General features: G+C 38.8%; 1 protein-coding gene across 2 annotated transcripts; it reads right to left on the bottom strand.

Moving 5' to 3' along the window:
• Window positions 1-4,622: 4,622 nt before the first annotated feature.
• Window positions 4,623-10,866, bottom strand: LOC143023637 (uncharacterized). Of its 2 annotated transcripts, XM_076182221.1 has the most exons (7): window positions 9,939-10,863; window positions 9,033-9,142; window positions 8,794-8,880; window positions 8,268-8,333; window positions 7,768-7,916; window positions 7,618-7,650; window positions 4,623-5,813 (listed from the first exon to the last, which is right to left on the bottom strand). In XM_076182221.1, exons 1-7 carry the CDS (start codon window positions 9,950-9,952, stop codon window positions 5,103-5,105), a joined length of 1,170 nt encoding a protein of 389 aa, XP_076038336.1. In that variant the 5' UTR covers window positions 9,953-10,863; the 3' UTR covers window positions 4,623-5,102. The 2 variants fall into 2 exon arrangements, with proteins under 2 accessions (XP_076038336.1, XP_076038337.1); XM_076182222.1 differs by lacking the exon at window positions 7,618-7,650 and having other exon boundaries at window positions 9,939-10,866.
• Between the last annotated feature and the right edge of the window lie 1,803 nt (window positions 10,867-12,669).

The raw sequence follows: 12,669 nt of genomic DNA, 5'->3' as shown, positions 1-12,669 counted from the left end.
CAGCAGCAGCAGTAGCTTGTGACTTCATGGAAAGGTAATTATCCCAGCTGGTACCCATGTGCTTTAGTTCTGATTTTTGATCAACTTAATTCCTGAAGAGTTTTTGATATATTTGATTACCTGTTACTGGAATTTTTTCATTATTTGTATTTTCATGGAATATACAGGTGTGACTCCCAAGAGTCAATGGGACTTGGGTATAAGGAGTAAATGAAAATGGTCAATTTCATACTTACTTTATTTGAATGCTTTTTATACAGCATTCTATTGATATAAGAGTGACAAATAAGTAAGTCTCTTTGAATTATAAGCATATGAACACATGCTTGTACAATCATGAGTGGAAGCACAACTAATGCAAAGAAAGCAAGTCAACAAATGGGAATAAACAAAAATACAAAGTTCCTGTGCTGAGTAAATACTAAAGGAAACATTTCATATAATAGAATACATAAAAAATACATAAAATCTAAGAACATAATAAAGGATTTGTGCATAACTGTACAGCAGCAATGGGTATGCATACAGCAAAATTCTATTTTTCGTGAAATATTTGCCAGCGTGACTTCAGATGAAGGGTGACCTTACATTTTCTGCACTGAATTTTCCCATTCTTCTTACACACAAAGCATCTTCTTGAAGTTAGTAGAGATTCAGTATGATGTTTAGTGTTGTCTGTCCTTACTTCCCTTGGTGGGAGAGCTTTGCATCCTTTTGGGCCTGACCTTAGGACTTTTGAATGCATCCTTTCAGGCTTTGTTCTTTTGACAAGGATGTGAGCAATAGACCGTCGATATTCTTTGTTAGGAATTGCTGTTCCTGTGCTGATTTCATAAAGTCGCCAGCAAAACACGATCCCTGTGTTCAGAGCAGCAATGATAAGAGGAAAATACCACTTTTTACCTCTGATTACAGGAAGAAAATCTGACAAACCTCTGTCGAATAAGTCGACAACGCCCATGCCTTTTACTATGAAAGGTTGTTCAATGTTCACTCTTCCTACACCCTTTTGCCACCGTTTTGCCATGCCAATCAGATTTAGACCCTCACAGTTACTGCAAAGAGTAACGACAGCATTATCATTCCAAGTAACGATTTCAACATTTCCTTCTGATCGATAGTCATAGGATCCTCTTGGCTTCTTTTTCATCTTTTGTAGTAGGTATTGGACAGTGCTTTATTCCGTTTGATCGAATTGTACCAGTGGCATTTATTTCCATTTCTTTCAGATCTATGACTATGTCATACGAGGTAAAAAAAATTGTCAAAATAAAACCTGTCCTTATTAGGTTCAGTGCAAGCAGAAATGCATTCCCGGATTACTCTACTTCCTAAAGGTTCCTTGGACGACTGGTTTTCTGATTTACCTTCATAGATCTTTATATAATAGGGCATCCCAGTTGAACTGGCTATGATCCATGATTTGAATAGAAATCTTGTTGGCTTTTGTCTGATGAATTGCTTGCAGGAATGACGTCCACAATAAGGCGTCATAGATTCGTCAATACTCAGAATTTCATGAAGAATTCCAAATTGCCTAATGTTTTCATTCAAAAAATCATATAAAGGTTTCACTTTAGCCATTTTCTCACTACCAAGGTTTGCATTATCAGCACAATGAGGAAACTTCTTGATTTCCTGAAACCAATTTCTGCTCATAGTTGCAGCAAAGATAGGGCATTCAAGATCTTGTGCCTTGCTCCAATAATCCTTCTCACTTGATCTGATATTATATCCTGATAAGAACAAGAGTCCTATAAAATTCATCATTTCTTCTAATGTGTGTGTATACAAGTATTTACCTAGTTGTATTTTGCGGGAAGGGGAGCTATGCTCATGATGTCCCGCCTTTGTATCTCGCAGTGTCTAGTTTGTTTTTAAACTCATGAATGGTTTTTGCGCATACTATTTCATTGTCCAGTTTGTTCCAAGTGTCCAAAACTCTATGAGGAAAACTGTTTTTCTTCAGTTCTCTTCTATAGCTATGTTTTTTTATTTTCTTTCCATGTCCTCTTGTGTTTCTTTTGTCCCAGTTAAGTAAGTTCTCTCTATCGAGTACCTCTGTGCCTCTCATGATTCTGTAGATGGTCAATAGGTCACCTCTCTCTCTTCTTTGCTCCAGTGTCGGTAACTCCAGTTTAGCCAATCTCTCCTCGTATGATAGGTTGTTGTTGTTGTTGTCGTTCCCTAGACTGTCTGTCCGAGCAGTACCGTCTCCCCAAGGAAGGCCACAGCCGAAACTGGGTTTTCCCACAAATCCTTTATAGAGTGTATGTTGTGTTGTTTGCGTGCATGATTGTGTATAATGCAGTCTTCCATTATGTGTTGTATGGTATGGGGTGAAGTGTTACATCCTGGGCAGCTGTTCACAACACGGTCGTCCAGCCTCTTCTGGTAGCTTAGAAGTGCTGGGTGGTGACCGCATCGCAGTCTGGCCAAGTGGACTCTGTCCTTTCGTGGGAGAGAGGATTCAGAAGGGTGGATATCAGGGGGTCTGGCATGCAGCAGTGTGTTGTCTTTCAGTGTGTTAATGGAGCGGTGAGTGATATGATTATGAATATGTTTCCGGAGGTTGGTATTTGGTGGTTGTGGAGGAAGAGAAGAGAGTATCTGTGCGTAATAAAGGTCTTTGGGTGTAGTTTTAATGTTTTAATGTATGATAGGTTTGCAAGTGCAGGTGCCATTTTTGTAGCTGCTCTTTGGATTCTTTCTATTTTCTTTATATTCTTTTTGGTACTGGAGGACCACAATGTCGCCGCATGTGTGTATATGTGTGTGTGTGTATGTGTGTACTCATGCGCGTGCGTGAAACCAATCTCAATTATGTCTTTATGTTATGTATTAGTATATGTATATGAATGTGTTTGTTTTGTATATATGTGTAAGATGTGTGTGTGTGTGCACACGAGTGTTTTGGTGTGTGTGTGTGTGTGTGTGTGCACCCAATCTACATACAGTAGAGCAAAGGTGAAATTCTAATTTCCCTTATTGATATTCAGATTATGTTGTTATTGTTGATGCTTTTATTTCTTTATGTCAATAATCAACAATATATTGTATACATCTATACCCCTAAGTCCCATTGACTCCATCGGGAGTCACTAAGAAAAAATAATTTGAATAAAATCAGTTTTTAAGAAAACAATTAAACACAAGTTTTTTTTGAAGGGGAATATATGTTATTTTTAATTTAGAGGGTAATGAATGTGTAAGGTGACATTTACTATTTTCTAAAAATGAAATAGTGTGTAAGGGTGAATTACACAAAATCGCTGAAGTCATGAAATTTTAGAAATTCATCATTTTGCTTCATAGACAAGTAGTATCTACTGATATCTGTATCTTAAGACAATTTAAAGTGAAAATGATCATGTAGATAATTTATAGAATATTTCAAAACATGACTCCTAAGGGAGTCAATGGTACTGCCTGGGTTATTGTCGACCAATACTAATTGTAAAATTCAGCATAACCTCATTCTTCTACTAAGGTCAATTGTACAGTATACTAATTTGGTTCGCATTTGTATTGTAGGGAACACCATCCAAAACAGGAGGGTCTGGCAGACATCCTGGACAACATGAGCGAGATGGACTTCTTCCGGAACCTTCGCCTCACAAGGAAATCTTTTGACCTCATCTTGGACTTCATACATGAAGCATACGGTCTGAACCCTTCAGGATCCAGCCTTTATTTGGGTCCAAGAAAAGCTTTGTACGTTACACTCTGGTATTTAGGAACGCAGAGTACCTACAGGGAAATCTCAGAGATGTTTGGTGTGTCGCAACGTACAGTCTTTGACTGTGTCCAGAGACTGATTGATGTCATTTGCAATGCAGGAAAGGATGTCTTTTTGTGGCCAACTCCTCCTAAAATTTCTGAAATTGCACATGAATTCCAAGAAATGGGAGGAATTCCCGGTGTGGTAGGGGCTCTGGATGGATGCCACATTAACATCAAAGCTCCAGCACCCACGCAGGCCGATTATGTTGATAGAACACAAAAACACAGTGTCATTTTACTTGCAGTTTGCTTGCCTAATAAAAGTTTTTCCTACATTCAAGTGGGCTTCCCGGGATCTGCACATGACAGCCGAGTGCTAAAGTCAACTTCACTTTATAAGAAAATCCAAAACGGTGACCTAAATTATTTCCCATCACCACAATATCATATTGTAGGAGACTCTGCCTTTGGAGTCCAAAAGCATGTAATGGTACCATTTAAGAACTCTGGAAACTTATTGCAAGCACAAATTCTCTTCAATACTAAACTCTCCAAAGCAAGAGTTACAATTGAAAATGCTTTTGGTTTCTTAAAAGGTAGGTTTCGACGATTGAAGCATGTAGATGCCGATATTCTTCGGATACCTAAAATAATAAAAGCATGCTGTGTTCTTCACAACATATCAATAACTCAGCCTGATGAAATTAACATCCTCGAGAGGGAAGGGCTGGTGGATGACGCTATTGAGTATTTCAGTTCTTCATTGTTGTCTGCCATGCCACGAGACCAGGCTGGTGTGCTAAAAAGGCAGGCAATAGTGGCAATGCTACAGTGAGTGACAGGAAAAAGTAAAAGCAACCTGGAGTACGACTGTTTAGGGTTTCAATAATTAGCCTATATTGTTTTTTACATTTCTTTATATGTTTATGTTACAAAAATATACAAAATTCACATATATATGTACATGGTTTTTATTGATTGTGCCTCCCAAAATTTTGTAAAAGTGTTTTGAAAAGTGTTTTGACTCTGAGTCTTAAAGTGTGCAAGGATGGTGTGTGGAACAAGAAGGACAGGGGGAAATAGAAGAAAGGGTAGTGAATGGTGGGATGAGGAAACAAAGAAGGTTGAAGAGAAGAAGCGAGCATTCACAGATTGGTTACAAAAGAGGACGGGGGAGTCATATGAGACGTACAAAGAAAAGAAAAGAGAAGTAAAGCAAAAGGTAAAGGAGGCAAAGAGGAGGGCAGATGTGAAATGGGGTAGGAGTATGACAGAAAAATTTGAAAGTAATAAAAAGATGTTTATAAAAAGTAATAAAAAGATGGACTTCAGTCAAAACATTGTGTTATAGTCATTTGGTATTATATTTTATTACAAAATCACTTATTGTTTTGTCTGCGCTCTAATTCAATTCTTTTTAATCTTAGGATATTTAACCTCTCCCTCTTTAATTCCATGTCCATTTCGTGGCGTTCTCTATCCATTTCGTGGCGTTCTCTATCACATTGCACAACGGAAGACAGAAGTTCTTTTACTTCTGCCATACTGTTTTCTTGTTCATCACTACATGTTTTCAGTGTATTTTTCATCTCTTTCACGCACAATAACAGTTCCTTTCTGTCTGCAGAGGGTCTTAAGCTTCTGGTTCTTGTTCTTCTTGGGGGTGGGGGTGGGACATTCCCTCGGGCTGCAGGTGGCTCCTCACGTGTGGCTGGAGCAGGCTGTGGGGCTTGTGAGGCATGAGCAGGCTGAGGATCTGGTGGTGATGCTTGAGGAGGAGTTGGGGCACGTTGCGAGGCTTCACCATGCTGAGGGTCTAGTAGTGAGGCTTGTGTGGCTGGGTCTTCTTCCACAGGGTTGTCAACCTCAATTTCTGCCACACTCCTAGTACCCACTTCTGTGCCCTCCAACACATACAGATCTGGCCGGGACAGGGGACGATTCTTCAGAATTGAGGACAGGAGATTGTAATATCGTGGCTCAGTCTTCTTTCCCCTCCCACTTGCCTTCTTGTAGTCCTCATAATGATGGAATGTTGATTTGAGGTATCGCCACTTAGCCACAACTTGTCTCAGTTGCAGGCCTGGGATCTAATTTGGGGGAAAAGTCAAAGTGGAATTAATATTTTTCAATATTAATTGATACTTGCATCTTTTCATCATATGGATTCCTAAACACACATTTGACAGAGGTCATTAATTGGGAAGCACATAAAGTAATGGTCTGGTTAACCATTTTTAAACCAAAAATATGTGAAGAAATTTTTTAGGTTCATAGCATAAAAAACACAGACATAGAGCAGGGGCACTACAGTCTTGGAATGCAGATCACACTGTGAATTACAGTGTGATGCTTCATGACGATGGTACCTTAACCTTGAGGAGGAAAATGGAATGAAGTAATGATGAAGCACTAACATTATAATACAGAATCCAGTTACCATACCCATGCTGTCACTTAAAAAGCTATTAATATTCATACGTGCATGTACAAAATCATGTACGAATCAAGCAGTTGGCAACCAGCTTCCCAATATCAAAGGCAGGTAACACTGAGAGGCTAAGGACCTGACACATAGCATATGCCACATACAGAAAAGGTGGTAGGCAACATCCAGACAGAATGACAGAGAGAGGTCATTAATTGGGAAGCACAAAGTAATGGTCTGGTTAACCATTTTTAAACCAAAAATATGTGAAGAAATTTTTTAGGTTCATAGCATACAAAACACAGACATAGAGCAGGGGCACTACAGTCTTGGAATGCAGATCACACTGTGAATTACAGTGTGATGCTTCATGACGATGGTACCTTAACCTTGAGGAGGAAAATGGAATGAAGTAATGATGAAGCAACAAAATTATGATACAGAATCCAGTTACCATACCCATGCTGTCACTTAAAAAGCTATTAAAGGTCAGATATCAACAGATATACCATTCACTAAAAATCATCGGAAAAGTACTTTTTAAAAGCATACAAATAAAGTTTTTACCTATTACAGAAGAATTTATTCAGAAAATTCACTTTTAATTGCGCCTCGCATACCACTTTTCCGAAGTCTAGATAATCAGAATAACAATATTGTTTGTTTGGCAACTGTGACGTCACGAACGCGGAATTCCCCGAAGCACACGGGCGGAATGTTTTGAATAGCAGATGACGCAATGAAATGAAGACAAAACTGTTTTTTGCCACATTTGATAAGATGTAGATGGTGGAATTATATAGAATACTGTCAGTATGTTTTTTTATGTACATTAAACTGTAAATACAAAAAATTGTGGAAGTCTTGATATCTGACCTTTGAAGGTCAGATATCAAGACTTCCATAATTCCACCATCTACATCTTATCAAATTTGGCAAAAAACAGTTTTGTCTTCATTTCATTGCGTCGTCTGCTATTCGAAACATTCCGCCCGTGCGCTTCGGGAAAGGTTCGGGGAATTCCGCATTCGTGACGTCACAGTTGCCAAACAAACAATATTGTTATTCTGATTATCTAGACTTCGGAAAAGTGGTATGCGAGGCGCAATTAAAAGTGAATTTTCTGAATAAATTCTTCTGTAATAGGTAAAAACTTTATTTGTACGCTTTTAAAAAGTACTTTTTCGAGCAATACGATGATTTTTAGCGAATGGTATATCTGTTGATATCTGACCTTTAATATTCATACATGCATGTACAAAATCATGTACGAATCAAGCAGTTGGCAACCAGCTTCCCAATATCAAAGGCAGGTAACACTGAGAGGCTAAGGACCTGACACATAGCATATGCCACATACAGAAAAGCATCATTGTTTTTAGGCAACATCCAGACAGGAACATATTACGTGCACTGCTTACATAATAGACATGCATACAGCATAACAGTTTTCATTTAACTAATACCTCAGTGTGATGCAGTTGGATGCCTGCTAGTCCCTGAAGGAAAAAAAATATATTAAATGTGATACTCCAGCTGTAATGAATTGTGGTTACTAACAGATTATTATGGTGAATATCAATAAATGAACTCACATGGCCTACATAATAACTTACCAATTCCAGCAACACTCTGGTGATGTCCTTCCACACAACGGCCTTTGTTGTTTTCTTGTCATTTAGGCGCGTGTAGTTTGCCTTGACAAGTTGCAGGAGTGCTTCTGTAGCCTCATAATTCCACAGTTCCTTCACCTTCCCTCCCTTCCCTGAAAAATTAGGCACTCATTATAGTAAGGAAGTCGTATCATTTCAAGTGCAAAATTATACAGGATATAAGAAACAGTGAAGAAAAAATACATGTGTGACCTACATGTATATTTAGAAGCACAACACAATACTAAAGACTGACATAGTCATGCCACAAGGGCCTAAACATACAAAAATTAGAGGCTACCCAATGGTCAAGCTTTACTGTTTGGAAGAAACAATCTGTGGGACTGTTTACATAGAGTTTCATCCAAAGAATTACAGTACTGATGTATGCCCTGGCATACATGATTATTTTGTATTGTAATATTTCAGTATAAGTGTCCAACCAATACCACTAATTTACTTACTCTGTTTTTGGACACCCTCTTCTGCGAGTGATTCACATGGTTCTGGGTTGTCCACTTCTTCATCCTCTGTAGGGGAACAAAGTACTTATGTAGGAACAAGAAAAAAAAAGGTACAGAAAGTTCTCCAATATTCTGGTGAGTATAGTAACATGGCAGAGACAGTAATTGATTTGGAAAGATGAATACTGGTTATGAATGTGATATTGGTGCTATGTATAAAAAAAAAATCAAAATAATACCAACAATATAAACTGCATGTGCTTTGAAACATGTATGTACTTTGGGCATTGTCAAGGATAAAATTACTAAGTATATAATAACATAAAATGGTTTATCATAATGTATTTATGATGGTATGTACAATGTACAGCCCTACAAATTAAGGTCCTTGAAAAGGCTGAAACTATTTACTGTAATAATATAAGGAGATAATTCTAGGCAAGGCTCTATTTAAAACACTGAACTACCGTATTCACATTCCACGAAGGTTCAATGTTGTGGATGTGATTTTTCTGTAAGTACGTACCACAGTCAACAGCAGGTACTGGTAGTGCCACATCAAGTGTACATAAGTCACTGCTGCCCTCCATACTACCAGAGGCTCCAACCATTTCTGCAAATATATTGGTGCTCATTTCAAAAAGAAAATACTGTACATGTATATTCAAGATGGACACCAAGGAATGTTTAGATTGTTCATACCTTATTTCACCATCCATACATGAAAACAATAATAATTATAATAATAATATTAATGAAACTTACCGTAAGATGGTCCTGCCTGAGGCTTGAGGCAGCAGTCGACATGGTAATTGTAGCACATATCTGCTGCTCTCTTGCTCAGGAACCTCTTGTCACATAAATCACATGGGTATCTGTAATGTGCAATATAAAATGTAATTACAGTCTGTTGAATTACCTACGTTAAGTAACGGTTCCAAATACTTCTTGAGCGGTCTCACTAATGTCGACCAAACCCAAACAATGACGGCTTTTGCTCAAATGCATATAGCATATGGTTGCATTATGTGACCTATTTTCTTTAAAATGTGTGATTTCCATGTAAAATTATCAAAGAGAAGTTACGTTTTTATCCTCTGCAAAATTACCAACCGCCGACCAAAGTCGACCAAAGCCGACCAAAACCAATGTTGGTTTATGCTCAAATGTATAATTTTATATAAAAATTAGCATATGGTTGCATTATTTGACCTATTTTCTTTAAAATGTGTGATTTCCACATGTAAAATGATCAAAGAGAAGTTCCGTTTTTATCCTCTGTAAAATTACCAACCGCCGACCAAACCCAAACAAAAAAATGACGGCTTTTGGTCGGCGGTTGGTAATTTTGCAGAGGATAAAAACGTAACTTTTCTTTAATCATTTTACTTGGAAATCACACATTTCAACGAAAATAGGTCAAATAGTGCAACCATACGCTATTTTTTATATATAGATTATGCATTTGAGCAAAAACCGTTATTGTGTGGTTTTGGTCGGCGTTGGTCGACTTTGGTCGACAGGGAGACCCCTTCTTGAGTATTCAAATATCATATCTCACGTTTTCATTATTTTTTACCCATTACAGGTGATGTAGGCAGTGTCCAGTAATACAAAAGATGCAATGGAAACCGTTACACTATAACAAAATACTTTTCATTCATTACTTACAGTTCTCGCTCCATGTTGGTGGAAATTTTGGGGCTTATGTGGTTGGAATGATCTGAACGTTACTGAAGCACAGCGTCCATGATGTACGCAATGTTCGTGTTATCTGAGCAGCATTCAAAACAAATATCATTTCTCCGATATATTTGCTTTAATACGGATGTCAATAGCATACAGCAATAAGGTAATCCTTTAATTCTTATTTTTCAGCAAGTATTATACGGATATATAGCATAAACTACACCAAGTTCACATAACTGGAAGACGAAGTCACAACCACATGAACTGACACGGACGTCCCTCACTAGACATATGTCTGAACTGTGTTGAGGTATCACAAGACAACACAACCATTTATTTCAAGTCTTATGGACAATTCTTTGGAATTCTAATGCCAGGAACAAGTTACTACTTTGATCTTCTTTTCATATAAAACAATTATCATAATCCTTAGGGCCTCAGAATTGTAATTATTTAATGTGATAGGAATGGCAATACCTTCCAGCCAATCAGAGTGCGTGTTAGCTATTCCGAGCATATTCGCTGCCGTATCTTCAAACGCCTCTCCCAGTCGTTTGATAAGAACTTCAAACATGTTTGAAAGCGTTAGCTAGCGTTTGATATTCTGATGCGTTGGTAAAAACGCCTATAATGTGTGGGCATGAGTTAAAGAATACCAGTCTCACGGATGCAACTTTTATTTACATAATTGGATAGCTCCTATCATTCTGAGTATTTTAAACCCCCCAACCAAGTACCGCATAGTACTATAACAGTAACGTCAGTAACGATTTTTAACCATTGTGTTTTTGGTGGGGTCTGAGGTGGAGAAAGCATAATGGCACCCAACCTAAAAATTCTTGCAGAAGTGTTGCCAGTGCAGTGAATAGTGAAAACATAAAATTTTGTTATCTTAAGGTGGCTACAATCTTTCACACTGGCATGTTCCCATAAAAAAAAAAAAAAAAAAAAAAAAACGGCATATGTAAAGTTGTTTGTCATTCTCATAGATGCAATTATATCTATATAAATGGATAGCCACTATCATTCTGAGTATTCTGACACCATAAATAAGTACCATAAGTTAATGGTAATGTAGCGATGATACTGTGGTGAAGAGAAGGAGGTTTTGGTGAGTTCGTCTTCTTTATTGTGGAGTACGAGCGAATTGATTTTACATGAGGCGGGAGCCGATATATATACCGCGTGGGTAGTTACCCGTGGTGCGTAATTACATAATTGCACTATATTAGGTTAGGTCGGGTTAAGCAGGGTCGCACTGTTAGAGAAACGTCAGGTCGTGAGCGACATCACGCGCGTTCCATGCCACGTGATCATCGTGGTGTGTACAGCAATGTCAGTAACGTTTTTTTTTTTAACGTTTCTATAGATTGGTTACAATTTAGGACGAGGGGATCATATGAGAGGTACAAAGTAAAGAGAAGAGAAGTAAGGCATACGATAAAGGAGGCAAAGAAAGGAGCAGATGTAGAGTGGGGTAGGAGTATGATGTCATAAAATTGGTTTGTGATACACAACCTACTAACTTTTTTTTTCAACTGCTTTCAAACCACAGTTACAAAATACTTTCGCTCAAGGGCCTAGCCGACATAGGTTTCGTAATTTTTCGTCTCCTTTCGACCTTTTTAGGCTATCAATCTCCTCTACTCTATGATATTGCCGGAACTCTTAAAGCCTTTAGCAAATACTTCTTGATATTTTTCCTTCTTATCTTCATTAACTGTTGTGCCAATTTGGCAGTCAATTGCAGTGTCTTAACGAGTTTAAGAGAGACTTCTAATTGCTCAGGAAATCCCTCCCCCCTCCTTGTTCAAAGTGTCTATATGTGCCTGCGAGCAAAGATGCGACTGTTTTGTTAATAGTGGGATTCCAGTACCTCTCAGTTTTCTGTTTCTCCCTGTAATTGTAACCTGTTACTTATGATTAAGAATTTGTGTATTTCACCCGAGTGTTACCGTTGGATTGGGCTTCATGATGGCTTCACACCCCAACCCCCTGCGCGCCCGCCATTCATTGTTTAGGCTAGTTTTAATTAGGCTAGTTAGGATCATATCGTCCTCTCTCGTGATTAGTGACTACCTCATAGGACTACTAGAAATTATTCAGTTCCCACGTGTACATTACACTGCATTCCCTACGGAACTATTGATTCGAAATTAAGAAGTGCCGGTCACTGTGTATGCCACACGCTGTATGGGCAAGCAGTGACCCGATGCCCGCTGAAACCCGGCAGTTCAGCTTGAGTTCACACGAAGTGAAATGGGACACGTGTCCTCGGAAGATCCAAATGGGCCTTATGCTCTCTTAGAGAGATCATCGCAAATTCCAATCATGACTTTGACCCGTTTAATCACCGTCAGGCCCTACTCTAGTGATTCAGGTGCAAAAACCCCCGGGGACCTATTGAACCGGGGACTGTGATACGAGTGATGCCCCGTTGAGTTGTGGACAGTGGCACTTGACGCCCCGACGCCTGTGAGAACAGGCTTGATCGGTGTTACCGCGAGTTTCGCCTGCTGGGAACACTCACCGCGTTTAAACTGTTTGCTGAACCACATGCGAGACACCAGGAACAGAAAGGAACTTTAAGCCGGTGTAGGGAAACTGAAAAATGCCTTCAGGATCAGACCCACGTCCCGCGACGAGGTGCCACCCATGAGGAGCGACATGAGGCCCGTCGCCCTCCGAGCTGTGTGTATCTGCAGATAGCAGC

The sequence above is a fragment of the Oratosquilla oratoria genome, unplaced genomic scaffold, assembly GCF_046742065.1.
Source record: "Oratosquilla oratoria isolate Oo_2021 unplaced genomic scaffold, ASM4674206v1 SCAFFOLD53, whole genome shotgun sequence".
Classification (NCBI taxonomy): Eukaryota; Metazoa; Arthropoda; class Malacostraca; order Stomatopoda; family Squillidae; genus Oratosquilla; species Oratosquilla oratoria.
The sequence above is the reverse complement of the archived record's forward strand: the minus strand, read 5'-3'. Positions and strand labels throughout refer to the sequence as shown.

Excerpts from the sequence above, each read along its gene's own strand:
- LOC143023637 (XM_076182221.1), bottom strand. Across the intron at positions 7,651-7,767 it reads CCAGAGTGTTGCTGGAATTG|GGACTAGCAGGCATCCAACT; the intron begins GTAAGTTATTAT and ends TTTTTCCTTCAG. Across the intron at positions 5,814-7,617 it reads TCCAACTGCATCACACTGAG|ATCCCAGGCCTGCAACTGAG; the intron begins GTATTAGTTAAA and ends CCCCCAAATTAG.